The sequence below is a fragment of the Carassius gibelio genome, chromosome B5, assembly GCF_023724105.1.
Source record: "Carassius gibelio isolate Cgi1373 ecotype wild population from Czech Republic chromosome B5, carGib1.2-hapl.c, whole genome shotgun sequence".
Lineage (NCBI taxonomy): Eukaryota > Metazoa > Chordata > Actinopteri > Cypriniformes > Cyprinidae > Carassius > Carassius gibelio.
In genome coordinates, this window is record NC_068400.1 from 25,624,776 (window position 1) to 25,652,558 (window position 27,783).

At 36.9% G+C, this 27,783-nt stretch overlaps 2 protein-coding genes and 1 long non-coding RNA gene across 3 annotated transcripts; 1 reads left to right on the plus strand and 2 right to left on the minus strand.

Annotated features, from left to right (window-relative positions):
- Nucleotides 1-45: 45 nt before the first annotated feature.
- pomt1 (protein-O-mannosyltransferase 1) lies at nt 46-7,275 on the minus strand. The gene is given in 21 exon segments (XM_052556888.1): nt 46-406; nt 587-764; nt 972-1,098; nt 1,191-1,304; nt 1,388-1,485; nt 1,559-1,679; nt 1,988-2,007; nt 2,010-2,079; nt 2,167-2,266; nt 2,435-2,527; nt 2,897-2,992; nt 3,082-3,212; nt 3,344-3,499; nt 3,582-3,679; nt 3,841-3,896; nt 4,070-4,175; nt 4,270-4,416; nt 6,401-6,451; nt 6,539-6,645; nt 6,754-6,881; nt 7,092-7,275. Coding segments are annotated over 20 exon segments (2,163 nt in total). The 5' UTR covers nt 6,873-6,881; nt 7,092-7,275; the 3' UTR covers nt 46-231.
- Nucleotides 7,276-7,619: 344 nt separating this feature from the next.
- Nucleotides 7,620-23,943, minus strand: LOC127958311 (trichohyalin). The gene is made up of 12 exons (XM_052557122.1): nt 23,813-23,943; nt 19,506-19,632; nt 19,127-19,226; nt 18,951-19,036; nt 18,654-18,822; nt 18,394-18,573; nt 18,171-18,293; nt 17,967-18,079; nt 17,547-17,574; nt 17,360-17,462; nt 17,183-17,282; nt 7,620-17,045 (listed from the first exon to the last, which is right to left on the minus strand). Exons 2-12 carry the CDS (start codon nt 19,629-19,631, stop codon nt 8,760-8,762), a joined length of 9,414 nt encoding a protein of 3,137 aa, XP_052413082.1. The 5' UTR covers nt 19,632; nt 23,813-23,943; the 3' UTR covers nt 7,620-8,759.
- On the plus strand, nt 16,883-17,532 carry LOC127958312 (uncharacterized). Its single transcript, XR_008154011.1, has 3 exons — nt 16,883-17,009; nt 17,212-17,286; nt 17,406-17,532. It is a non-coding gene; the product is annotated as an uncharacterized LOC127958312 (long non-coding RNA).
- Nucleotides 23,944-27,783: the final 3,840 nt, after the last annotated feature.

Here is a 27,783-nt window from a genome sequence, read left to right on the forward strand (position 1 = left end):
GATAAATTAAGCACTTAATAGTGTTGTACAGTCCATTTGGTTTAGAGTTTTGAGATTGAGCAGCATGAGTTCTCATTAAAGAGTTTTTGACATTTTTAAATTTGTGTGCTCTAGACCCTAGAAACGTATTTCACAGATCTCTGGAGAGTCAGCAGCACTACCTTGGCTTTAGATTTCACTTCATCATGAACTTACTGAAGCTCCCATTCTTAAAGAAAGAAAAAATGGATTTCAGCGTTTACTTATGAGAATATCCCAACTCTCTCTCCAGCGCAGTGCAGCAAGCTCCTCTGATGATAATGCTGGCTGGCCGTAGGTCAGAGGACTCAGGTTTTGGTAAGACACGTATGCTGAACAAAGGACTGCCAGAATAACACCACCAAATGCTTTCCTCTGAGCTGAGGATCTGAGAAACAGAATGATATACAGATACAAGCATAGACCTGTGATTTACACTGGAATGACACAATGATAAAGAAATCAATACTTGTATTCAGCAAGGATGCATTAAATTAAAAAGAAAAAAATTATCATTGCTTACTCAGAAATACACTAATGATTTTCAGACAGAAATGAGAACTGTTACCTGAATACATGGATGCACAGGTGCTCGATGACTATAGGTGTCTGCACGATCTTGAAGGTGAGAGCTGGAAGATAGTGATACAGAAACAGAGTCTTCTCCATTAGGAAGAACGGCAGGTAATTCACTGCCCAGCCTCCAAAACAAATGACACCAGCCAAAACTAGCTGTTCCCAAGAGTCTAAGAGAGAAGAAAAAGTGGGAAAAGAATAGTTTATTAAAGGTTGTGGTAAAGCAAACATCTCTATTATTATTGCTCACAGTTCATATCAGAGAATAAACTCCATCCCCAATATTGAACTTCTTTGTGCAACATCTCCCTCAGTGTCTGTGCAACGTGGACATGAATTATACATCAACTCATATGGCAGTGCTTCCAGGCACAAACCTTGAGGAATGTCTTCAACTTTCCTCCGTCATCTTGGTAAGTAGGTTAGAAACATAAGACAGTAAACAACCAGTGAAAGGTTTGCAATGGTCCAATTAACAATATTCCCAATCAGCTGAATTTGTGCCTGTATTAAAAATAGAAAAGATTAGATTAGCCTCATATTCATTCTGTCAAACACAAAATAAATAAAAAACCAACAGAATGATGTTGACATACATTATTTGAAGGATGAAGCCAGTATGCAATGTTGGTGTCCATTGTGATCCATTCAAGAGGTGATGAACTATATTTGTGCTCAGACTCTTCATTCTTTACTGTCAGCATCTTCCACTGTTACTCAAACATACAACGGCAGCTCTAAATGGCTTTTCTGATGACTGACATCAGAACCATTATTCATATTTAATATTCACCTGCAGCTCAAGAAATTTGGCAATAAAAGTGAGGTTTCTCTTGATGTCGCTGTGAGTAGGTGATTTCAACTCCAATTCCCTTTCCTTCTGTTCCTGACCTGTATATTTGTGAGTTTAACCAAGGAAGAAAACAAAAGCAATATGTAAACATACAGATGTTAATTCTCATACTTCTGCCATAGCGATGCTCCTCCACATTCCACATGGCGCTCTGCTGGTAGCCTTTAAAAATCTTATCCCCAACCACCTCCAGCTGTTTGAAACCCCACTCCGGCAATGATGCTCCACTGAGCTGCAGAACATTAAAGAACCGGTTTAAATAACACTTTTAAAGAGATAATCCACCCAAAAATGCTAATTTTGTCATCACCATAATTTTGTTCTAAAGCTATATGACTTTCTTTCTTCAGTGGAACACAGAAGGAGATATTTCAGGAATGTCTGAAGGTTTTTGGGGCTCTAATGTTGTTTGCTTTCCAGCATTCTTCAAAACAACGTCATTCAAATCAACAACATTCACTATTGACACACACACAGACACATATATATACATACATTTTTCTGGAAACTTTTATTATTATGACTTTTTTCTGTACAAACCTTCAAAACAGCTGAAGTGTCACATGGACTAGTCGCACTTCTGATAAAATCGTCTTCCAGATCTCTCTATCAGACTCCCTGTTAACTATGTCCTATAGTGCAATGAAAATAATGTATCATAAATGTGTATCCAAGTAAATGTGCACATGCATTATAGACTTATGGGTCTCAGATCTTACCACTCTCCATAGATTCTGAGCTGGCATAGACACATTGAAGTCTATGTAGCCAGACACTTCCTGTGAGTGAGGACTCATCATGGGGGCTGCAACATCATGTCTTGAAAACAAAGCATAGCCATGTTATTGCTACTACGATCTCAAACAGATTACAAAAAAATATTATAAACATTACTATAATTATTAATTGATTTTCATTGATATTAATGTAAATAAAAACAATTTAAAATGAGATATAACAAATCTAATGATGGTGAAACTATATTACGTGTTCAGGTAGCGAGAGGTCATTCCATGCAGCAGCTGAATAATATCGCCATGCCTGACAGGTCTGGGTGGGCTGCTGACCCCGAGACTGTGCCTGGGGTTTTAAATTACAATTACAATTCACGTAAAATATTTAGCTGCAGCCCATGGGTCATATTAACAATTCACTCAACTATTTTTAGTAATGCTACATGTATTAAAACAATAGTTTTAGAAATTTTAGCACCACATCACGTGATCCTCTGCAGTGAATGGGTGCCGCCAGAATGACAGTCCAAACATAATAATTAATAAAAGTGTGGATTGTTTTTTGGATTATTGTATTGTTTTTAACAGCTGCTAAACTCTGATTATGGCGGCACCCATTCACTTCTAAATTTCTCAGACTCATCCCTGAGAGTCAGTGAATGTTCAGCAATTTTTCATTTATTTTGGGGTGAACTATTCCTTTAAGTCAACATACCGCCCAGGGTCTTTAATAATCCACCAGTTGTTGACATCTTTAAAAGGATAGCAGGTCACCTGCTGCTGGTGGGAGCTACCACGGCCATTTTCATACCTTTAAGCATACATAATTAGCAAACATTATCATGAAAATGTGGTCGTTTAGGATTATGTCACCTTGAAACTTGAGTCCTGATGTCTCACCTGACTGGATAGTTAGCCTTGTTGGAGTGAAGCCAACATGGAACAGGTTTACTGGACACGGTGCGGAGAGTGACCTGGGAGCCGAATGCAACATCCAAGGGCTGTCCCTGAGTGATCCGCGCTAAACCGCCCTTTATAGGAGAAATAGAGAAATAAAGGAGATTTTGACCACTCTGATAGGTTACACTTATCTGCCCAACTATGCCCATAAGAGACTCTCACAAACTCCAAACTTGTGTACGTTCAAGAAACGGATCTGTACCTCTAGACTTGCTTGAAAGGCACTGCTCATCATCTGGTCATGTGGTCCACTGCGATACAGCAGCGTAAGATGGATGTAGAAAAATCCAACATACATGATGACAGGTAACACCACAAGAGCCAGGAATCGAACCAAAATCTGCACCGCTACTTTGCCCTTTTCACATAGATCATAAAATCATAATGTGCAAAATCATAGTGCTATAAAAACCCAACAATGTTTGGCAACTAAAACTCACATGGCTTAGGGTTCGATCTCCGATAACATGCCAGGTATGTACAGCTGCCAGGCCTAGCAGTAAAGAGTATGTGAACATACCCATGTACTTTACCCCGAAAAACAAGCCAAAAAAATGAAATTAAATTTTTATTAGCAGAGCAAGTTAAACTAGATTTTTTGCACTTTCGGAAGAAAACATGAGTGATTGGCGCTTCAAAGACAGTAAAATAAAATAATGTTAAAAAAAAAAAACTTTTCTTATGACCGTACATACCCAATTCCACATGCACGACTGACCCCACAGGTCACAAGCCAAAACCACCTAAAAGATGAACTGAGAGAAGAGAAAGCACATGACACTTATACTACCATGAAATTGGGGCAAATAGCATTACAGTCACAGAAGACTGACAAGACAATCCATTTACATTTAGTCATTTATCAGACACTTTCACCCAAATTGACAATCCAGATCTGACTCTGACAAAACATATCAACAATTCTTACTTGTGTGCTTTGTGGAAGCGGAGGTAAGACAATACAGCTAACAGCAGGAAAAAGATTAGAACAGACTCCAGCAGCATAAAGCGTGATTGCACAATCAAGGAGTTTTCTGTAAAAAAGAAACAAAACTTTTTAGCCAAGAGAAACAGGCAGGAAAACCCATCATTAGGCAATGACTTGAAAATGATATGCCAAGCACTTACCCATGAGGAGGAGAAAACATGAACCCAGTGCTGAAAAATGGGAATATCCAAGCTCCACCACCAGAAGATAAGCAAGAGGTACACAAAAAGAGCCAGCAAGGGCCGGTATTACCCGAAGGCTCCAAACAGGAACATTACTGGTGTATTCTACAATAGACTCAAAATCAGTAAGAGTACTGCAATTACTAATGCCTGTGTTATGTAAAACAAAAGGAAAGTTGAAATGTTGTCTTGACTGAACATTCACAACAGTTTTTAAGTTTATACAAGTCTTAGTGTACCATGCAGCAATGCAACTTTGCTAGGTGGTTGCTGGGACTTTGCAATCAGCAATTTCTGGTTCTGATCACTTATAAAAATACTGCATTAGTCAGAACAGCCTAAAAGACTGTGCCATAATAGTTTTCATTTGCTCTAGTGGCCCTCAACCTGTTTTTCAGCATACTAGAGGAGTATCTTATCAATATGTAGGGTGTTAAACAATGGGGTGTCTTCAAGGTCTAGATGGGATTTTCCAATTACTGTGTTATCTTGTAGTGTGTGTGCAAAAAAAAAAAAAAGGTGTGAAAATGTGCACTCAAAATTAAAGTCAAATGCTTCACTGTTCATCTCCTATTAAAAGTCAAATTAAAATCCAATGTATATGACTTTGAGCATCAATAATTATTATTTTAATGGCTTTAAAATGAAAGCATCATAGCAAAGTGTGTAAATACATTAATATAGTACTAGATGCATGGTATTAGACCAGGCTTAAAATGCAACACAATATCTAACAAGGGGTCTGTGGTCGGACTCCCTGTCTACCAAGTAGCACTTAAATAGTTGAACATACTGCAGTTGCTCTAGCCTTTGTGTGCTCCTCATTTGAGAGATCTGTTAGGAAGCTCTCTGAATGATAACTCTCCTCCAAAAACTGCACTGCTTCTTCTTATGGTCTTCGCACTCAAAAGTGACCGGACACCTGAAATATAACTTTTTTTTTCAGTTAAATTAATCTAATGGATTTTTGATCAATAATATTTTTTTATTTTTTTTTAATATTTTGAAAGAATTCAATGATACTAATTTATATTAATGAATTGTTTTTTTGTTTTTTTTGATGCAGTATTTCATATTAAAACAGAGACTAGGGCTTTAGAATCCAATTGTTGATGGCAGAATAGCACCTCCTGGTGAGAGTAAAAGAAGAGAAAAAACTAATTTTTATGGTGTAACCACTAGTGGATTCAAGTTGTTTTGTACATGATTGTTTACCTTTATTAGGTTGTGGATTTAAATGCATATTATTAAGGCATTCTCAAACACTAATTTTTGTAAAAGTTTATATTTTTTGTTGTTTTAAATGTTGATTTGAAGTGTAGGCTTTTGCAGTATTATTACTACATTCAAACATGAACATAGAAAGCATTTTGTTACACAAAATATTAAAGTTCTATAAAAAAAAATGTAACAAAAATGAACACGAATGCTTTATCGGAGCTTAATCCTTCTGGGTCTGATCTGATTTAACCTCTTATTTCAGTCTTTTGACTCATTTTGGCTATTTGATTATAGCCATACCAATTCATTTGAGGTATGTATAATTATGTGTGTGTGTGTGTGTTTTACACTCTTGATTCAGATTGTTACCCCTTCCTTGCTGTCCACTTTTTTACAGCATTGTAGTTGAATTATTGATTTTATTTTACATAGTTGCAGTGTTGTGTGTGTAAACAATTATGTGTCCGCGTGTCCGAGTTTCACCCCTTCATTGCTGTGCAATTTTTTTCTTCATGGTAGTGGATTTGTAAATTGTACACTCAAAATGTTCCCCATTTCCCATTCCAATTCCTATGGATGGTCTATTTTTGACCGAAGACCATGAGTGTGACAATTTTTTTTTAACAACAACTAGCTTTTTCGAATCATGCCCTCAATTTTATTTTATTTTTTTGAGTTCACATCGAGTTCCCCCAAGTTTCGTACCAATGATGAAGTAAAAATTCTAAATGTTAAATTCTAAATGTTAAATTCTTGAAGACCGCACAAGGGCTAGGATAAGTTAGAATTGGCTTAGAGACTGGAAAGTCTGTACATGAAGAGTTGTTTGGCTTTGTCAGCTCAACATAAACCTGTATAAGATGATCACCTGCTCCAATCCGGTTCCAAACAAAGTTGCCATCAAATCCTCCTAAATATGCTGCAAAGATAAATTATATGCATTAATAAATAAACATAAAGTGGCTTACTTCATGAATATGAGTATAAGTGTCAAATATCTTGTCACCTCCTAAAGCTAGTATCATGTGGCCAAAAGGCGGACCACTCTCATCAATGAAAAACACTTGCTTCATGTACAGAGACAGGAACTGGCCGTAATAAACTTCATCAAACCTGTAGCAGTATGCAAACATGATATATACATATGTGTATTCTTTTAATCCGCAAAACTAAAAGAATAGAAATATCTATAAAACAAACAACAATAAAACGAAGACTTACACAACAGCTTTAGGAAAGTGAATGCCATATAGTCTGGTCACGAGCGCCGAAACTGTCACTGCCACCAGCAGCAGATTGATCTCCACTGACAGACTGAAGGGCAGCTTCACACACTGCATGCTGCCTCACTACAGCCGTTCATTGTGGTAAAACATACCGTTATTACTCTATACATATTCATTCAGTTGCATATACAAACACGCAGGACCCGGCATGGAAAATGAATTAGCATATTATTTAAATACATGTAATTTATTTACGTTGATTCAGTTAGATTTCGTTGTGAGCTTCTCAAGAGTTTCGTAATCATTGGTTAACACTGCTGCTTTCACAATTACCTGTGCTTTGTCTTTCCGCAAAATGTAATTAATACCGACCTCCACTAAACCTGGACTTTATTTAAAATATATATGTATACAGCTGTGTCTCTGGCATAAGCGACAGCTTGTCTTCACGTTAAAAACACTCAAATATGTAAATAAGCCGACGGTGTGTAGTGTGTGTTCTAGTGTACTACTGGGCCACCGTAGTATTGCCCACATTTCAAAATAAAAGTTAAACACTCCTTATATAAATCTTTTTTATGACACGATAAAGTATGTGGGCTCGTAAACCAAATACTAAAAATATCAAGTGGTATTAATGTGAAAGAAAAATAACCCAAACAAAAGGCAAATCGTGTAAATAATTATAATTATATATAATTATAACTATTATAGAATTAATTTTTGCAACAAGAGATAAACTGTCCAGATGACGCTAAAAAAGAACTGACTTTATACATCCACTTAAAAATTAATGTGATCAAAGTAACTTTAAATGTGTAACTGTAAAAAATAAAAAAATTAATTACAGAATAAAGGTCATTTGTTTGATGTAACTTTTATTATTATTTATGCATTTTAAAGTTATACAGTTATGAGAGCTACTTTGCTATGAGTGTTGTTTGTGAGAGAAAACATAAAAATAAATCAAACAAATACAGTAATGTGTGAAACAACTGACACAAACATTGAGCCACCCTTTTCCCAAATCACGTGTTTTACGTGCTGTAGGTGTCACAGGGATGCTGAAGGCTATCCCAATATACAACTGACACAAATAAGTTCTAATAACCTTGACAATTCATGACTTTATTTAAACATTTAAGAAAAAAACAACTGACAAAGCACAGTTCAGGAAAATATTTTCATAGGACAAGCACAGAGGTCAAAGAAAGAAAGAAATTATTTTTGCATTTCAACATTGATGAAACATAAAGTTACCTGAACTGCTCTGCTAACAGAATGAAGAGTAAAATAAACAACAAACCCATAGCATTACACATTCACAAACATTTGATACCTAAAAGATATTGCAATAATGCTAAAAAGGTGAGATTTAAAGAATACTTAAATCAATTCAAAGAAAGAATGTTATTGGCAATAAAAACAAGGGCAGTTGTGGCAGATAATCTATAATTAGAAAAAAATGCAATCACAAAACGTGTCACAAATTCACATTTGAAAGGTACATGGTATGTAACGAGAGCACAAAGCACATTGTAAAAATGTTTTACACAAGCACCTATGCTGTGTGAGCACCTGTGTAATCTGAAATAAGGAACAAATTATTTTAATTCAATCCGACATAATGCAGTGGATTGTTGTATGTTTCATTTAATTGGATATAAAAATAGTGCTATACATTAAAAACTACCTTTATAATGTTTTGCCAATGCATAATATAGAAAAAAAAAAGAAGTGACGAAAAGATATTATAGTTAGACATTTATCAACTAAATGTTACCCTGAACATGCTTATTTCAGTAAATCCTAATTTAAAGAAACAACAACAGTTTTATAAAAGCCCAGATATTTCAGAAGAAAATATATAGTAGTTGAAAATAGTTTGCATTATTTTGCGTATGAAAATGTAATAGAAAAATTTCACATTATATATATAATTGGTTGGTCCCAATGCATACAAGGCTTGTACTAAAACAAGAGCCACAAATCACTAATCTGCTAAACAATTCTTGCCCTAACATGGCGTTTGGATCTGCGTGCTGATGCTGAGTCAGTAATGGCTTTTCTTTTCCTCTCATGTCTCTGTTTCGCTGTTTGTTGTACTTCTGATTCAGAATCTGATTCATCTTCCTTAGTTTTGGATTCATGCATTTGTAGCCTCAATGATTTTCGTTTGGTTGAAGCAGTAGCTGAGCTACTCTGAAGAACATGCTTTCCAATGGCAAGACCTTTCTCGTCATCATCAGAGATATTTTCTTCACCTTTCTCATACTTTTCTGCAGATGGGAATATCTCTTTTGGAGCCTCCATCACCACTCTGCTCTGCTCTTCTGATTTGTTTTCTACTTGAACAGAAGTTTCCTCTACCTCCAGCGCTAAAGTGAACCCCTCATTTGTACTGGGCTCAAGATGTTGCTCTATCACCTCCTCTATTATTTCATCTGTCATAACCTCTTCTTTATCCTCATCTGTCTGGGTTTTATTTAATCTGCTCTGTTTTTGCTCCTCTTGAGATTCACCTGCACCTGGCTCTGTGTCTTTATGCACATTACATTCTCCGTCTGATTTAGTCCCATTTTTCTGTATATTTTCTAGTATTTCTTCACCCAAATTACTCCCCTCAAAAACTGCTGCAGTTGCATCTGACCTCAGCTCAACACTGTCTTCTGTAAATGTCACTTCTACTGTGTCGGTTTGTCCCATAACTGCCTCCTTGACTTGCTCACTATCGTCATCATGCTCTTGTTTACGAAGACGTTTGGATTTCTTTGCAGCAGCTGTTTCAACAGTCGTTCTTTTTCTCAGGGATCTCCTTTCCACTGCTGATTCCTCCAAATCAGCCGAACTTCCTTGCACACCTTCTGCGGCTCCCTCGTTTTCTCTTGCTTGGAGTGGTTTTGCTTCCTTCTGTACACTGGAAACCTCTTCCTCTTCCTGTTCATTAAGCATTGGCATATCTTCTCTCTCAAGATTTTCTTCTTGAGTTTTGTTCTGTTCAGTGTTTACCTGGCTGCCACTGTTACTTTCCATAATTTCAAAGGTATCATCTTTTGCCTTTGGGTTTTCTGACTTTCCATCTGTATTTGTCTGAATTACGCCCTCTCCCTCTTTTGTCTCCAAATTTTCAAATTCAGCAGTGCTGTTCTCAGGAACTAATGCCTCATTCTCCTTCCCTACAGGGGCATTTAAATGATCAGTTTCTCTTTCTGACTCCAGCTCGTGTCTGTGGAGGCGTTTTGATTTACTTCTTGGTGTAGACTGGACTCTTACTGTTCGGTATCTGAGACTTCTTGTAATGAAAGCTGCTTCTTGCTCTGAGTTTTCTAAAGAAACCATCTCCTCCACAGCTGTTGTCTTAAATTCATTTGTCAGATCGGTGTCCCCCACATTTTCACCCAGTAACACTGATTCTTCTTGTTCCTGCTCTTTGTTTTCATGTGATTGCTCTGCTTTTTCTTCTTCCTGATCTCCACCCTCTACATCTTTTTGCATTTTATCCATTTCATTTTCAATTTCATTTTCAGTTATTTTAATTAAGCTCATAGTCTCATCTTCGTCAACATCTGTAGATATTTCAGGCAAAGCTTCATCCACCCTTCCCTTATCAATTGATACGTCTATGTCTTGCTCATCTGAAGCAGTTTGCACCTTTTTACTTACATTGCTATCTTCATCAAGATTTTCCGCATTGGTCTCAACGGTGATCGGTACACAGACATTTACTGTCTTTGCTGTCATTAAAGAAGTTTCTTCTTTTCTACTCATCTTTGCTTCTTTTGCTGGTTCCAACTCTGCTTTGCTGAGACGTGCAGACTTTCTCATCTTCTGTGTTGATGTGACTGATTGGGAACTGATCCTTAGACTTCTCCGTGTGGTCCTTTCACTTTTATTTTCATTGGTTTCAGAACTTTCCACCTGCAAGACCTCCTCCTCTGCTTGAATGGGTGTCTCCTCTAAAACATATGTTTGCTCCTTGTTAACCACCGAAACTTCATCCATCCCCATGGGTTTTTTTGTTTCAACTGTTTGTTTCTCATTCTCAACAGATAGCTCATTTTCCTGTTGCTCCAAAATGACTTCATCTCTTTCCATCTCACGGATTGCCTCATTCCCTAAATTTGTTTCCTTGTTCTCCATGTTGTTAATTACTTCAATTCCTTTTTCTATAACATTCTCATCAGGTTCTCCCTCTATAAGTGAGATAAGGTTCTCAATAGCTTCTACAGTTGTTTTTTGAAGTGTTCCCTCTTGATCTATTTCTGCTCCTTCTTTATGCACTTCTTCATCTCCTTTTCCTGTTAGTTGAACTGTTACAGTTTTATCTTCAAAAACTTCAGCCTCTTTTCTTTGTGCTCGTCTAGATTTCTTCATTGGTGGAGACTGAATTTTTACGGTTCTACGCCTGAGACTTCTCTCTGCGCTGACTGATGCCTCCTCTTCTAAGATTTCCTGGACAGCCTCTGGTGCCTCCTGACCAAGACTTATCATCTCTAGGTCACTATCCATTTGTTTCTCTTTTAAAGAAATATCTTTTAAGATTATGTCTTGATTATATCTGGATTCTTCCACATCCTTATCTATGACCATCTTATTTTCCTCTTCATTCTCTCTCTCTCTTACATCATCCTGTCTTACCAAATCGTCTGTTGGTTTTTGCTCCTCAACTGTCATTTCTTGTTTGTCCTTTTCTGATATCAGGTAACATATTTTATATTCACTTCTATCTGATTCATACAGTTCCAGTTGTTTCTCTGTGTGAAAATCTGTCAGGACTTCTGGAGTGTCAATCTGTTCTTCTGTATTTTGGGCAAGTTTGTTTAAACCTACAGGTAATAGTGTGTCTTTTTGCAGTATTACTGGAGTACCATCATCTTTCTCTACCTCCTCATCAGGTTCTGCTTCTTTAGGTGGGACCTCTTCTACAATCTGAGAGGGCTCCTCTTTATCATTTATTTCTTCACCCATCTGCAGTTCAGAAGTCTCATGTTCAACAGTTGTATTTACTTCAACATTTGTATTTGCTATTTCAAGACTTTCCAAGATGCTCTCTACTGTAATTATTGGCATACACACATTCATAGTCTCTTCTGTTGTTGCTGAGGTTTCTTCATTTTCATATCTACTCATATTTGTCTCTTTCACTTGGTCCAACTCTACTTTGTGGAGACGTGTAGATTTTCTTGTCTTCTGTGTAGCTGTGACTGATTTCGCACCGAGCCTGAGACTTCTCCTTGTGATCCTTTCACTGTCACTTTGATCGGACTCTGTGCTTTCCCCCTTTGAAAATGTATCTTCTATTTGAATAGCTGTCCCCCTTACAACGTATGTTTGCTCCTTGCTAAACACAGGGTCAATCTGCAGTTGTATCACTGGAGTACCTACATCTTTTTCTAGCACCTCATTAGGTTCCGCTTCTACAAGTGACACCTGTGAGACCTCCTTCTCTATTTGGAAGGTAGCACCCCCTACAATGAATGTTTGCTCTTTGCCAAACACTGGGTCAATCTCCATGGATTTTTCTGTCTCTGTTGTTTCTTTGTCATTTTTAACCAATGGCTCATTTTGCTTTTGCTCTAAATTGGCTTCTTCTCCCACCTCAGGTGTCTCAGGTGTGTCTTTTGTCACAGCTAAATTTGTTTCCTTGTCCTTCATCTTGTTGATTTCTTCAACTCCTTTTTCTGCTACATTATCTTCAGGTTCTGCTTCTTCAAATGGGATGACCTCAGTAGAATCTACAGTTGATTTCCTAAGTGTTTCCTGCATTTCATCAACTACATTTCCTCTTATTGTGATGTTTCTAGTTTTATCTTCAAAAGCTTCAGCCTCTTGTTTTTGTAAACGTCTCGATTTTCTTCTAGGTGGAGACTGAATTTTTATTGTTCTACGCCTGAGAGTTCTCTCTGTGCTGATTGATGCCTCCTCTTCTAAGACTTCCTGCTCAGTTGCTGGTGCCTCCTGAGGAAGACTACCCATTTCTATGTCACTGTCCATTGGCTTTTCTTTTAAAGTAATATTGTGATCTATTTCTGCCTCCTGAATTGTGTTTGTTTCATCTGCCATTGTTGTTGTTTTTTCAGGATGCTCTCCAGAATTTACTGCTTCTTCCACATTCTCGTCTATAGCCCTATAAACTTCTACGATCTCTGTCACTTCTAAGTCATTTTGTTCTTCCAAATCTTCTGTTGGTTTTTGCTCCTCAAATGTCATGTCCTGTTTATTGGGTTCATTCTGTTCTTCAACTGTGTTTTCATCCTCCATTTTGTTTTTCTCTGGATTGTTTTCAGTATCTTCCTCTTTTCGTAGTTGTTCTAGCTGTTCTTCCTCTTCTGATGTCAGATTACATAGTTGATATTCACTATTATCTGATTTATCCTTTTCCCATTTTTCCTCTGTCTGGGAATATTCTAGGACTTCTGGAGTGTTACTCTCTCCTTCTGTATTTTGGTAAAGTTTGTTTAAATCTTCAAGTACTACAGTGGCTTTCTGCAGCTGTAATACTGAAGTGCCATCATCTTTTTCTGCCTCCTCATCAAGTTCTGCTTCTACAAGTGAGACTTGTGAGAACTCCTTTTCTCTTTGGATGGTGGTCCCCCCCACAATGAATGTTTGCTCTTTGCCAACCACTTGGGCGAACTCCATAGATGTTTCTGTCTCAGCTGTTTCTTTGTCATTTTTACCCAATGGCTTATTTTGCTGTTGCTCTAAAGAGGCTTCTTCTTCCACCTCAGATGTCTCCTCACCTGTGTCTTTTGTCACCGCTAAATTTGCTTCCTTGTTCTCTAAATTGTTGATTTCTTCAACTCCCTTTTCTATGACATCAACTTCAGATCCTGCTTCTACAAGTGGGATCACCTTCTCAGTAGCATCTACAGTTAATGATTGAGGCACTTTCTCTTTATCAACTATTTCTACACCTTGGTCCACTTCATCAGCTTCCTTTTCTGTTATTGGCACTATTTCCGTTTTATCTTCAGAAACGTCAGCCCCTTGTTTTTGTATACGTCTAGATTTGCTTCTTGGTGGAGACTGAACTCTTTTTGTTCTTCGTCTAAGACTTCGCTGTGTGCTGACTGGTGCCTCCTCTTCTAAGTTTTCTTGAACAGCATTCCCCTTGGCATGACCGCTCACCCCTTCATCCTCATTCTGTTTGTTTTCAACTGTATTCTTTTCCACCAGGCTGCCATCAGCTGACATTGTGGCCAAATCTTCTGTTAGATTTTGCTCTTCAAATGTCACATCTTGTTTATCGAGTTTGTTCTGCTTTTCAACTGTGTTTTCTTCCTCCATTCTCTCTTCCTCAGGGGTATTTTCAGCATCTTGTTGTGTTTGTTCTTCTTGTTGTTCCTCCTCTTCTAATGCCAGATTAGACAGTTCTTGTTCACTTTTATCTGGTTCATACAGTTCCAGTTTTTCCTCTATTTGGAAATGTGTCAGGTCTTCTGAAGCCTCAACCTCTCCTTCTGTGTTTTGGGAATGTTTGCTCAAATCCACAAGTACTACTGTGGCTCTTTGTAATTTTATTACTGGAGTACCATCACCATCCTCTACCTCCTTGTCAGGTTCTACAAGTGAGACATTTTCTTCAGGACCATCAACAATCTGAAATATTTTCTCCTGATCATCTATTTCTACACCCAAAGGTAGTTTGGGACTCTCTGGAACTGTGGTTTCCTCAGTATGTGTGTTTACTATTTCATCAAGACTTTCCAAACTGGCCTCAGTTGTAATAACTGGCATACATGCATCCACAGTCTCTGCTGTTATATATGTTTTTTCATATTCATTTCCACTCATGTTTGGTTCTTCCACTGGTTCCAACATCTTGTTGACATCTTTATCCATTTCATCCTCTCCCTCTTTTGTCATCAAAATTGTATCAGTTTTATTCTTGCTCACCAATGTTATTTCCTGTTGTTCAACATCTGCTTCAGCATTTTGTTTTTGTACACATCTAGATTTCTTTATCAGTGGAGTCTGAACTCTTATTGTTCTATGTCTGAGTTGTCTTTCTGTGCTGATTGGCATCTCTTTTTCACTGTCCAATTGTCCAGCTAAATTTGCTTCCTTGTTCTCAATAGTTTTGATGTCTTCAACTCTTTTTTCTAATACATCCTCCTTAGCTTCTGTTTCTATAAGTGGGATTTCATCAATAACCTTTGTAATCTGAGGTTCTTTCTCTTTATCATCTATTTCTGCAGTTCTGAGGAGTTCAGAACTTCCACATTCAACATGTGTAGTTTCATCATCATTTGCTTTTGTCATATCATTTTCCTCTGGACTTACATCCTCTGCAATAAGTTCATCCCTCTCAGGGTTTTCACCAGTCCTGAGTTTTACATCAACTTGAGGCTCAACACTTTCCTGTTGAATAACTGCTTTGCTACGTGTAGATCTCCTAACAGGGGTGATCTTGACTGGTTTCAAAGTGCTCCTAAGACATCTAACTGTCTCCCCAGGGTCAACAGGCTGATCTTTAAGCTTTGTGGATCTACTTGGGATGTCAATAGAGCCTTTCTTTTGAGTTTGTTTGCCTTGTTTGGGAAACTTGTCTGCCTTATACAAATCTTGCTTATCCTCTTTATCTTGTTCAGTGTCTGTTTTGTCTGGTTTCTCAACTTGGCTTAGAAGAGCAGCCTCTGTGGTTTCTGATTCTGGCTCATACTCTTGATCTTTATATGCAGTTGATTGTTCTGGTGTTCTGTTGGCATCAACTGCTACAACATATCCTTCTGTTGTAGTAGTACAAGGTGGTTCTTCCATAGGTTTTGCGTCTAATGTACCATCTTGCTCTTCTTTTCTCATATTTTCTTCAGTTGCTTGTAGCTCAGATGACATGGCGAGTTTAATTTCCTCTTGTTCAGGAATTCTGATCTCTCCATGATTATCACCTGCCTCCTTAGGAGAAAGTTCATGCAGATCTACAAGCACAACTCTGGCTTCACTCAATGTCAACGTCACAGTGCTATTCTCCACTGTCTCCTCATCCTCTTTAGGGGTTGTTTTTGATTCCTGTATCTCAGGAGGCTCTACAGATGGTGCTTCTTCTTGATCTGTTTCTTTTCTTTCCACTAATTCAGACATTTCAGGAAATACAGTTTCCTCAACCTGTGTAATTTCATCGTCCATAGAAGACACAGATTCCACTGTAGGCATGTGTTTTTCTTTGTATTCCTCAACCTCAGACTCTGCGTCTGCCTTATTTTCAATTTGAGTTTCATGTATCTTTTCCATAACCTCAGAAACATCATGTTCAGGTTCATCTGTTGATTGTTCAGTATCTTTATCTTGCATCATTACTTTGCTGTGATATTTGGATCCTTGTTGGCCTGTTTTCACAGACTGTGTAGTTGTAAGATCTTTTTCAGCAGGCTGATGCCTGAGTCTTTTGGACCTCCTTGAAGAAGTTAAACCTGATGTTCTCTTTTGAGGTAATTTGCTCTTGTTGAAGGCCTGTTCTGCCTCATCAGGGCCTAATATATGTTTACTTGCTTTTTCAATTAGTGTATCCTTGTTTGTCATTGTTTGGTTTGGTTCAAAGACTTCTGTTTCCGCTTCATTTTGTTTGGGCTGGTCACATAAGACCTCTTCAGTAGTAAGGACCTCTCTCACAGAATCTGCCTCCATCTCTGTCTGGTCTTTAACATCCACTGACTGTCGCAGAACTGTGTCTTCATCTATTGGTTCACCTTTCTCTTGGCCTGTGTTGTCATCTCTGTTTTTCTCAATTAGGTCCTTTTCACTTTCTGCCATAACCTCATCTTCTCCTCTCTCTTTATTCTCTGTTATTTCCATATCCCAGTGTGCTTGTACTTTTTCAGTTGATTTAGCATGAGTCTCTGATTGCTCAGCCACCTCGGTCTCACTCACAGTTTTTTCCTCTTTTGGTTCATCTGACATTTGTTTTATTTCCTCCATCTCTGCCTCACACACTGATTCATCTTCCTCAACCTCTTCGTTCTTCCCTAAATTTTCATTTTTTTCTTCTTCAGTTCCTGTACTCATCTTAATAATTTCTACGTCCACAACAGACTGAAGTTGATTTTGGTCAATAGACCCTATAGTGGCTCCTTGTCTATCTACAGTGTACTCATTAATAACCATTTCACATTCCTCTTTACTACCTCTTTGGTTCTTTATTTCCCCAGCTGTGGTGAGGTGGCTGACTGGACTCCCCTCGGATGTAGCTGTGACAATGTCTTCTTCAATTTCACGTGTCTCCTCTTTTTGTGATCCTCTAAACTCTGAAAGGTCTGTCACAGTTGCAGTTACTGTGTCTACTGAGCTCTGCCAAATTAGAGAAGAGATGTTAATTAATGAACTGAAAGTGTGAAAATGACAAAAAAATGGCCATTTTGAGAAAACAAAGTACAAAATAATAATGCTCAAGATGTTACATGATGTTTATTCAGTTGAATACATACCCTGAGTACTGTTTCTGATTCTTTTACAGAAAAGGTGTTAAGATTTTCCAAGGCTGCCACCTCGACTGAACTTTCTACTCCTGCCTCAATGTCTTCCACCCTTTGTGAGACATAGTAATTTTTATACATAGTGTAGTAATCAGTACTGTTATGTATTCTGCTGACAAATAATGTTACCTGATTATGTTTTCTGAAAGCCTCTCCTCTGAATGTTCTCTGATAGCTCTTCGTTTCAGGTTGCTACCTCTGCCACGCCTTGTGACAGGTATGTCATCCACTTCTGTAACAGTAACGAACATCAGCTAGATTCAGCTGAAGAGACTTTTTTGAGCAAATTATTGTTCAACCAACAATTCATACTTGCCTTTAGTGATGTCTATGATGGTCTCCTCCTAAAACGTGAAAGTTGATATCAATGTTAGATATAAGATTCACTTTGTAATATCACTTTATATACAGTAATTTAGTTATCTAAACTAGAAGTCAGTTAGTATGAGTTTAACCATTCTTTGATGTATTGGCTGAAGAATCACATGCATCGATCTTGACATTTAATTTGTTGCCAACTAATTATGTGGGCACATCTGCATGCATTACATTGTTTCTAGGTAATATGCATCTCTGGTCACTCTCAAACACTCTCTAGCACATAACCTTTATGCTTATGTTATTAATGGGTTTCCTTTCAGGACACTTTTGGTACAATAAACAGTCAGACTGACAGTCTGACTCTTTCTTCTTTTCCTTGCCTATGATACATAGGACATAATAGATATTAGAGTACCGCAATCTCCATTGTATATTCAGTGGTTTCCCGAATCTTTGTGATCTCAATTTCCATTGGAGCAGTGGCATCATCTTCGTCAAAATTCAGTTCGCTCACAACCTGGTCCTTCTCTGTTAAAGACGTATCACATTATTAGGACTGTAAATCTCTTAAAGTTTTAAATCAGATTAATTACAAGATATGGCAATTAATTTTTCTTACCCTTTAGCTTCAACTTCTGTAGCCTGTTGGCTATTAGAGTTCTCTGGAAAGGGCATCCTATATGCTCTACTTCCCACAGAAGCTCCTTGTCTGCTGGATATATACTCAAGTACTTTTCACAAACTGTAAAGAAAGAGTTAGATGCCAGGCACAGAAACCAAGAATAATATATGTTATATGAGAAAATGTGACATTTGACCAGACTGTAAGCCTGCTTCTATACCTTTATACATAGCTTCTGAAAGAGGATATTTTAACCCTATGTACTCATTTCTGAAGCTACCAACAAAGTCTTCCAGTATCTTTATGGCATGACCCTGGCCCCGGTGACACTTCCTGACAAATACTGTATCCATTACAGGAAGCTGATAGCATTGGGTCACGAAGTTTCTGCATAAGCTACCTGTAAGTGAGGAGAAATATGAAGTAACCAACAAGTAAGGTATAAAATTGTGCATGAGGCTTTTGAGGAGCTGTCATTGCCTTTGGGTTTGAATGAGTAAAAGCCAATGGCCTCTCCATCCTTCCATAGTATTTTTGCAGCTTCATGCTCACAATGACAGAGAAAGAAAACGTCTTCACTGCTCTTCTCGTTTCTCAACACAATTCTGTTGAGAACATATAGGGCTATCCTTTCCCCAAGTGTGCTGACCTGGGAAAAAATACGGCACTAGTTATTAACATTTACATATTTGCAAAAGAAACCAATTTGCTAATGATGACACATTAGGTCACTAATTGAAGCATTACTGGCCTTGTGTAAAAATAGAAAACACTTACCTCGTTCAGGCCTGTTCTTGAGGGGTCTGCTGTTTTAAGAACATCTTCAACCCCCCACCACCGATCCAGCAAATACAGACCTACAACTTCAGATTATTGTAATAAATCTGTTAAAATATACAGTGTTAGCCTCACAGAATGTTAAAAAGAAAATTGTTCTGGTTTTTATCATTTACCTGTGTTAGAGTCATCAGGTGAGAACAACGCAAGGAGCTTTTTTCCAGAATCTGTTCCATATAGAGGGACAAAACTCACATTGCAGAGTCCAATTTCTATCTGTCACCGAGGGAACATAATCGAAAATGTGAAAATGTTTGCCCTAACAAAATGTTTTAAAGTCACATTGTGCAAATGTATTCAACACCTTATATATAAAAAATAGGATTCCATTTCCAATAGGAAAACACACAAAGTCAATATTACCGAAAACATAATTTGTCTTTAATCTTTTATTTGAATAGTAAAGTATTTACTTATATAAAGGGGATAATTTTAAATTTTTCCCAGAAAATTATATACATATAAATTTGCAGACAATGCACTTGTTCACCTTACCTGTTTGGAATCAGAGAGGCTGAAGTACTCAGTTTTTTTGTAGGGGAGCTGTGACATGTATTCCTCAGCTGTTAGCTCTAAGGTCTCGTGATCCACATTTGTCAGAATATCTACAGGAAATGCCATCCTATGGAAGAAAACATTTGTCTAAATATATATATACCCATACCCAGAATTTGTGCTCTGCATTTAACCCATCCGAAATGCACACACACAGAGCAGTGAACACACACACACACACACACACTGTGAACACACACCCGGAGCAGTGGGCAGCCATTTATGCTGCAGTGCCCGGGGAGCAGTTGGGGGTTCGATGCCTTGCTCAAGGGCACCTAAGTCGTGGTATTGAAGGTGGAGAGAGAACTGTACATGCACTCCCCCCACCCACAATTCCATCCGGCCCGAGACTAGAACCCACAACCCTTCGATTGGGAGTCCAACCCTCTAACCATTAGGCCACAACTTACCATATATATGTACATTTACTGTATGGAAGTCCTAAATGATAATGACTGCTTATAACCCATCATAGCTTTTGAACCAACTTTTACTGGTAGATAGAGATTTAAGATTTAATTTCAATTAAAATTCTAATCAAATTATAATTTCTATTTGAATATATTTTCAGATTCATTTTCAGCAGCCATTACTCCAGACTTCTGTGTCAAATAAATTCAGAAATCATACTAATATGCTGATTTGGTGCCCAAGAAACATTTCTTATTATTATTAGTGTTAAAAACAGTTGTGCTGCTTAATGTTTTTTTTTTTTTGTTTGTTTTTTTTTGTTTTGTGGAGACAAAAGTTTGTAAGAGACAATTTTCTAAATTCTCAACAGAACAGAACTTGGGCTTGAAACAAATCTACAATAAGCTACGTATTACTTGAGTGTGAACGTGACAGATATTTTTGAATGGTAAAATATGCATTTAAAAAAAAAACTGTAAAATGAAAATGTAAAATAACCAAACAGACCTTTTCAACTTAAGAAAAACACGATTTCAAAGAGAGATTCAATATGGAGTCACAAACCAATAAAGTTCTGAAATGCTTTGTTCACTATGGATCATCACAAATGACACACTGGCCTCTAACTTCGACTTTCAAAGTTCAAAGCAAGGTGCTTCATATCTGTTTAAATGTATCTACCACTTCAACTTTGTTATTAAAGAATGTGGTAAATGCTGCTTGCGACATAAGGCTTAGAATTGCCCTTGAGTGATAGAACTGACAGCCGTCCTAAAAGATTATTGAAATAAAATATTATGGATAGCTTAAGGTATTCTAGTGTGCCACACCTACACCTCAATTCAACCACATAAACATTAGTAGTTCTCACATATCCTACCAAGTAGCTATGCAGAAATATGGAGAGAGTCCTGGAGTTGAAGGACATAGAAGCAGGAGGAGCAATGAATGTAACATACACACAAAACAAACAAAGCTGACTGTGTTGTGGGCCTCTTTTCTGGTTTGGCACGTTTGTTTAATGCTTATATATTTGGCTTAAAGATCACATGTGTAATTACATACTTGTTGTATGCATCATCTGTCCCTTCACTCTACATACCACCTTTGAAAGTGAAAATCCCACTGAGACATAAAAGTAAATGTAAAACATTCAATAGTCAATATGTAATGAATTATGCCTTTAGAGAACAGACTGAATGTTAGCTTGTGTCTGAACCAGTCAATACAAGAATGTGTTTGTTAGTAAGCATCATAACGAAGTGGGTTTGTTCCTGTTTGTGCCTCTACAGTGAATATATTTGATAGGAAAAACAGTTCAAGGGCTGCCTTATGAATTAGTCAATGGCTCTTCTGTCAGGGAACATTACCAGTGAGGCAGAAGAGCAAGCTCTGTGCGTGTCTGTGTGTTTGGGTTTCCTGAGAACCAGATGAACACCTTACTCATACACACCTGCAGGGCAACTGGATATGAATATTGGCTCTTTGCAGAAACATGCTCGTTGTGAACAACCGCATAACCAGCATGCAATCTGGTTAACTGGAGGATATCAAACATAAAAGTAGCTACCTAGCTTCACAACGTACTTATAGATTGTCATGATGTGCTTGATTAATGACACTGATGGCAAGTCTATGTCAACTTCAAATGAACTCATGTCATGTAGATTCATACAATCAATTAATTCAAAGGTATCAAATTTACCAGATTCAGAAGTTGCTTTCCAATTTAAAAAAATGTATTACATTACTTTATTCTCTATAGAAGAGAAGCAAACTTTTTTAAATGTATTGTACAGAACAAATTTTCTGTTCACACATTCATGTAAAATAGGAGGTGTCACATGGCATTTACATGTGACATTGTAGGCCAACATGAAAACAAGTCATGCAGAAATTCTACATCAGTGCATGTGCTAATGGACTTGTCTTACCATTCATCTGCAGCATGCACTATAATATGTGACCCTGGAGCACAAATCTAGTCTTAAGTCGGTAGGGCATATTTGTAGCAATAGCCAACAATACATTGTATGGGTCAAAATTATAGATTTTTCTTTTATGCAAAAAATCATTAGGATATTAAGTTAAGATCATGATCCATGAAGATATTTTCTAAATTTCCTATCGTAAATATATCAAAACTTAATTTTTGATTAGTAATATGTACTGCTAAGGACTTAATTTGGCCAACTTTAAAGGCAATTTTCTCAATATTTTGATTTTATTTTTTTATCACCCTCAGATTCCAGATTTTTGAATAGTTGTATCTCGGCCAAATATTGTCCTATTCTAACAAACCATACATCAATGGAAAGCTTATTCTTTAAAAAAATATATATATTTTATGACTGGATTTTTTGGTCCAGACTCAGCCAATTGCTACTCAAATCTAGCCCAAGAATAGGCCAATCACATTTTGAGGTGGGTCTCCGGGTAAAAAATATCATGTCTGGTAACACTTCTCAAAATCGCAATTTAGGGGCTAAATTATTGGTGTTGCTTCACCCTGCAAACATGAAAAACGACCCTCAGCAACAGTGATAAAGTAGCCCAAACCACAGGCTTGACAACACTTGTCCAGGGTCACATTAACTAACAAATAAATATAAATAATAAATAAATAAATAGTACTTTAACATCCAATAAACATTCTTTAAATAAACTCATTCAGTATCGATTTTAGCATCACTAAAGTTTAGGTAAAGCTTTATCTGCAGTGTGCATAAAATGTTTTAAATGAATAATTAATAAATTAATGAATAAATTAATGAAAAAATATGTCTATAAATATATTAATTAATGCAAAATACCTAAACTTTGCAACAACAACAGAAGTCACCTAAACAACACCACCAACTGTAATATATATGACATATTTTAGAAAGCTCAAGAAATGTCGACGGAAGAAATCAAAGGACACAAAAATTAATAATAATAAAAATGTAATTCCAGATTCATTTTATGCAAAGAGAATGCTTTATCTAAAACACAAAGCGAAAGTATCTGAAGTTTTCACAGTCCTAAGTACTTGGGGCCCCTAACAAAAGCCTGGAACACTGTGTACTTTAAGCGCGCTGAAGCAGAGGGGGTGTGTGTGTGTCCCGCCACGCTGCATGAGGAATCCCTGCATTTAAAGTCCCACGAACCAAAACAAACTAATTCAATACTTCATACACGTGTTCCTCTATCTCAACTAGAGACATTTATCGGGAAACCGTTTTAAAACATCAATACGAAAATATTCGCTCGGAATTATTGGTCTACGTTCCTGAATGTGTGTTTCGATAATTATTATATATATATTTTTTCGAGTAAAAACTGCGAAGTGCGCGCGCATAGGTGCAAAAACTTTCTTTTGTGTTTAAACAACTATGTTTGACGAATGTGGGCCTGTCGAGCGATTTTAAAGCTCACCCTTGAGCTGGACCGGGCAGGATTCGTCAAGCAAAACGCTGATAAAGCATGCAGCCCCCAAAGGCTTACAGTTGCATAACACAGCGCACATGTGTCATTAATAATGAACTCAATTAAACATTCTGGATGTGCTTGGTTCTGCAATTCTGCAGCAAAGCCTCTGTTGTGTTAAAACAGTTTTTTTGTAAATGATTTTTCGACATACAAATGGCCAGACTTGGGCAAAAGTTAAGTATTTAAATAAATATGCACGATTCATTCCTCATAAAGAATGAACCTGGTGAACTGGAGCAGGAGAAGAAGCTTAGTAAACAAACACTAATCCAGTGCGCTGATGCACGGAGCGCCATTAAATTTCTCTGATTTGAAGAAGAAAAATAACGACAGAGTATTTTTCATAGAAAGAGAACGGGACTTACCTGATTTTTAAAAACTCTGTCGATTATAATATTTTTTTTATTGCCGTAAACCCCCGTGGATGAATATTACGTGGCTGTTACATAGTAGTTGTGTTGTGTATGTGAGCGCGAGCTGGAGCCCCCTCCCTCCCTCTGTCCCTCCACTTTGAGAAGCGCACGAGCAGCCAACGGGAGATGAGCGCACAATCGCGTTACGCAATCACATTCATACTGCCTAAAACCTACATACTAAATCTGGAACGCGTTTGCTGTTCAAAACAGACGTATTTGAAATATAATAGACAGAAAAGAGTTATAATCAAGTATAGGCATACTAGTCACAAATGGAGAATCTGACTGCAGCTGAAAGAAATCTGATCCTGAAGATAAGACAGACAGTAGAGGAAGCATACAAATAGTTGGTAAAGAAAGATCCTATCCGCATATGTGAGTCAAATGTCATCATTTAATTTGTCTGATAGAACATTACTTTGCAAAGTTATTAAATCACCCCTTGTAAAATATAAATGAAGGATCTGGGTCTGGTTTTTAAGTTAGTTACATAAAAATGTAAATAAGTCTAAGTTGAATTAGAAAATTTGATCACCCCTTGGTTATGCTAGTTGGTCAAATTATGAGGACACAGTCTTAAATAAGTTTATGCAACTGACCCCTGGATTTTTACAGTACACAGCAAGTATGTTTAATTGTATCTTACTTTTGTGGTGTGTTACAGTTGAAATAATGCTTATTAAGGAACATTCAGTTATAAATCTTGTTAGTTTCTGTTGTTATATTTATAAAATTTGTGAAGTTAATGAATTCATTTGTATTGACATGTAAAATGTAAAAAAAAAAAAAGTAGAGCTAAAGGATTGAAATTCAGAAAAATTGGTTAAAGCAGAAACAAGACACAGATAGCCAAAAGTGTTATAATTAAAGACAAATAAATCCACAATAGCATGAAAAAAAATCATGGTTGCACTTTATTTTACAGTATGTGTACTTACATGTACTTATAGTGTACTTACAGTGTACTTATCTAAGAAAGTTCTGGTAATACAAGGTAACTATAGTACATGGGGTAGGGTTAGGTTCAGGGTTAGTACCTAGTTATTACATAGTTTTTGTAATTACTATAATAAGTACATAATATGTACATGGGGAACAGGACTGTAAAATAAAATCATACAGTTTTACAATCTTTCGTGACAGCAAAAGAAAGGTAATTTTCAACTGAAGGAATATTTCACCCAAAAATGAAATTTACTGAACATTTACTCACACTCAGGTCATCCAAAATGTAGATGAGTTTATTTCTTCATCGGGACATATTTGGAGAAATTAATGTTGGATCACTTTGTCACCAATGCATCCATAGCTGTAAATGGGTGGAGCTTTCATCATGAAGGCACCTCAACACTGTGTTCAGATCTGACAAAAAAGTATACATCACAGTTCAGAAATTCAAACGTAACATTTGTCAACCTCCATGTCTAAGACAAAATTTTGCTCTCCACCTTCATTTCATAGATCTGTACTTTAACTGTCAACAGTGGTGATGAACTTAATCCATAATGAATTTAAAACAGACTAAAATAAAGATGAGAGGGCACTTACTGCAATTGCATACATTTTGTACAGATCCTTGATAAGGTGAATTCAGGTAATCTGGGACATTTCTTTGCAATTGTGACTTTTGTGATTTATTTCGATATCTACCTATCACATTAGATCCCTAAGATGTTTTCTAAACACAACAGAAGAAAGAATATTATACCCAGAGGAGATATGTTTTTCGTGCAAATAATCTGGGACATATGCATAAGGCCTAAAAAAGGCTATTTTCGCAATACTTTATGATGCCAAACACAATATCACCAATCACAAAGCATTATGAAAAAAAATCCTCACTCTTTCTGTTGCCATCTCTTTTCCTGACACTGTGGTGCCATTGTATTCTGTAATACATTTCATTGACTTAAATTAAAGGGCATGGATATTTTCATATTTTAGCTGACTAATGACTTTGTGGGTGGGTATGTGTGTGTGTGTGTGGGGGGGGGGGTGTTATGGTAAACGTGTGGGTGTGTGCGTGTGAATGTGTTTGTGTGTGCAGGGTGTGTGTGTGTGTGTGTGTGTGTTTGAGTGTGTGTGTGTGTGTGTGTGTGCGTGTCGATGTACAGAACATTGTCAACTGGCCTGGGCGCAGATCCCTCTCCTGCTCAGGGATTTGAACAGTTGTATATACTAAACTAATATTTGGGAAATGAATTTGGGAAATGAAATTAACTGTTTACTTCATCCTGATACCTTTGCTTGCTACTGGAATACGTTTCCCAGATTCCTTCTTTGTAGCAGCTCTCTAGCTTGTTTAGCTAGCTGCTAGCAACTGTGAACTAATGTTATAACTAATTACCTCCAGTAGTCCACATTAACACCCTTTTCTAATGAAAGCATTATCCCTTGTCATTAGACTTATGAAGTCCCTAAATATATATTTCCCCTGTGACGGATTACCCCAAAGCATGCTGTCTCAATCATATTTGATAATTTGGTACAAAAAATTGTTTGAAAGAAAAAAAAACCCACACATATTTATGAGCTTGTGGGTGTTTTCGAACTGCTGGGTGTTTCTAAATCATGCAGTCAAAATGATCCCCATTACCTAACCCCACCCCTAAACCTACCATCACTATGACGTCAGCCAATCAGTTATCATGATCTAAAAACACCCTGATCTGTTAACTCCCATTACTTTCCTGCCTAGACCTATACTTGTTCTTGATTGAAAAAGTGCCACACCCCTTTATATGGAATCACCCCCATAAAGTCATGTGATCTCAGACACATGACATCCATGCTAAAATTACAGTAAAATTGCCGTTGACAAAATTTTCTTAGAACAGGAAATAAAAACACTGGAGTCTAGGTGTCCCAGATTATTGGAATTCACCCTATTTTTTTTTTACAACTCACAACTTTCAAAATTGTTTTATGGATTTTTTTTTTTATTTTCACTAAAAGTTTTTTGGAAAAAATATAATCAGTTAAACAATTGGCATGTTGTTATAAAGACAAATAAAATACCCTTTAAACACACTGCACTTTTATCCCTTACAGCCTTGTTTTTATTCCTGTCAAAAATTAAATATCGCATTACTCTGATTTATGTCTATTGTGTTATTATTATAGGTCTTATTTGTATCTATTTTACAGAGAAATTATGTGTTGTGAAAGATCAAAGGCTGAGCTAAGCCTGTACAGTTTTTCTGCCAGTAGTCTATAAAAGTTTGTTTGTTTGGATAAGCTGTATTATAATAATCTTGTTTCTGCCATATGTATAATATTTTGTCAAATAACTTATAAACCTGTAAGGCCAAGTTTTTATGAAAAGAGATTGTGGTAGTTTTTCATTTGTGACTTAAAAGATGTTTCATGTAATTTATCAAATGTGATTAATACATGTTTTAAGTTTTTTCTTGGTTAAATGTTATCAGTGAACAAAATCCGTTTTCTTGAAATTACATAGCCCTTTCAATTTTAGATTTATTGTTAGAAATGATACATTTAGTAGTGTTATTGCGCGGTACCTTCTGTGGTCACTAGGTGGCGTGCGATATTCATTTTAGACTGTTTTCGATTACAGTTTGACGAGTTTGAAGTACAGCCAGTGGCGGCTCCAGACAATTTTGATTGGGGGGGCAATGGGGGGGTCCTGGTCTTTTCAAGGGGGGTCTCATGAAAACCAACAAAAAATACAGTGGACATGGCTAATAACTGCATATTTCTGCTACTAAACAACAAAAACACCTTTGCAATGTAAACAAATGACAGGCTACATTTGTTATTCATATCCTTCACACTGCACTTTCATGTCAGGTATATTATGCATTTTTATTGACATTGATATTTTTACATTTATTTCCAGATAGATATTATTGAGTTTACAGGCTAAAGTGGTCTTGCTGTTGTAAACACTGTTGCTTTTG

Excerpts from the sequence above, each read along its gene's own strand:
- LOC127958311 (XM_052557122.1), bottom strand. The coding sequence starts at position 19,631 with ATGGCATTTCCTGTAGATATTCTGACAAATGTGGATCACGAGACCTTA. Across the intron at positions 18,294-18,393 it reads TTCAGAAGCTATGTATAAAG|TTTGTGAAAAGTACTTGAGT; the intron begins GTATAGAAGCAG and ends CTTTCTTTACAG. Across the intron at positions 17,283-17,359 it reads CTTTCAGAAAACATAATCAG|GGTGGAAGACATTGAGGCAG; the intron begins GTAACATTATTT and ends TGTCTCACAAAG.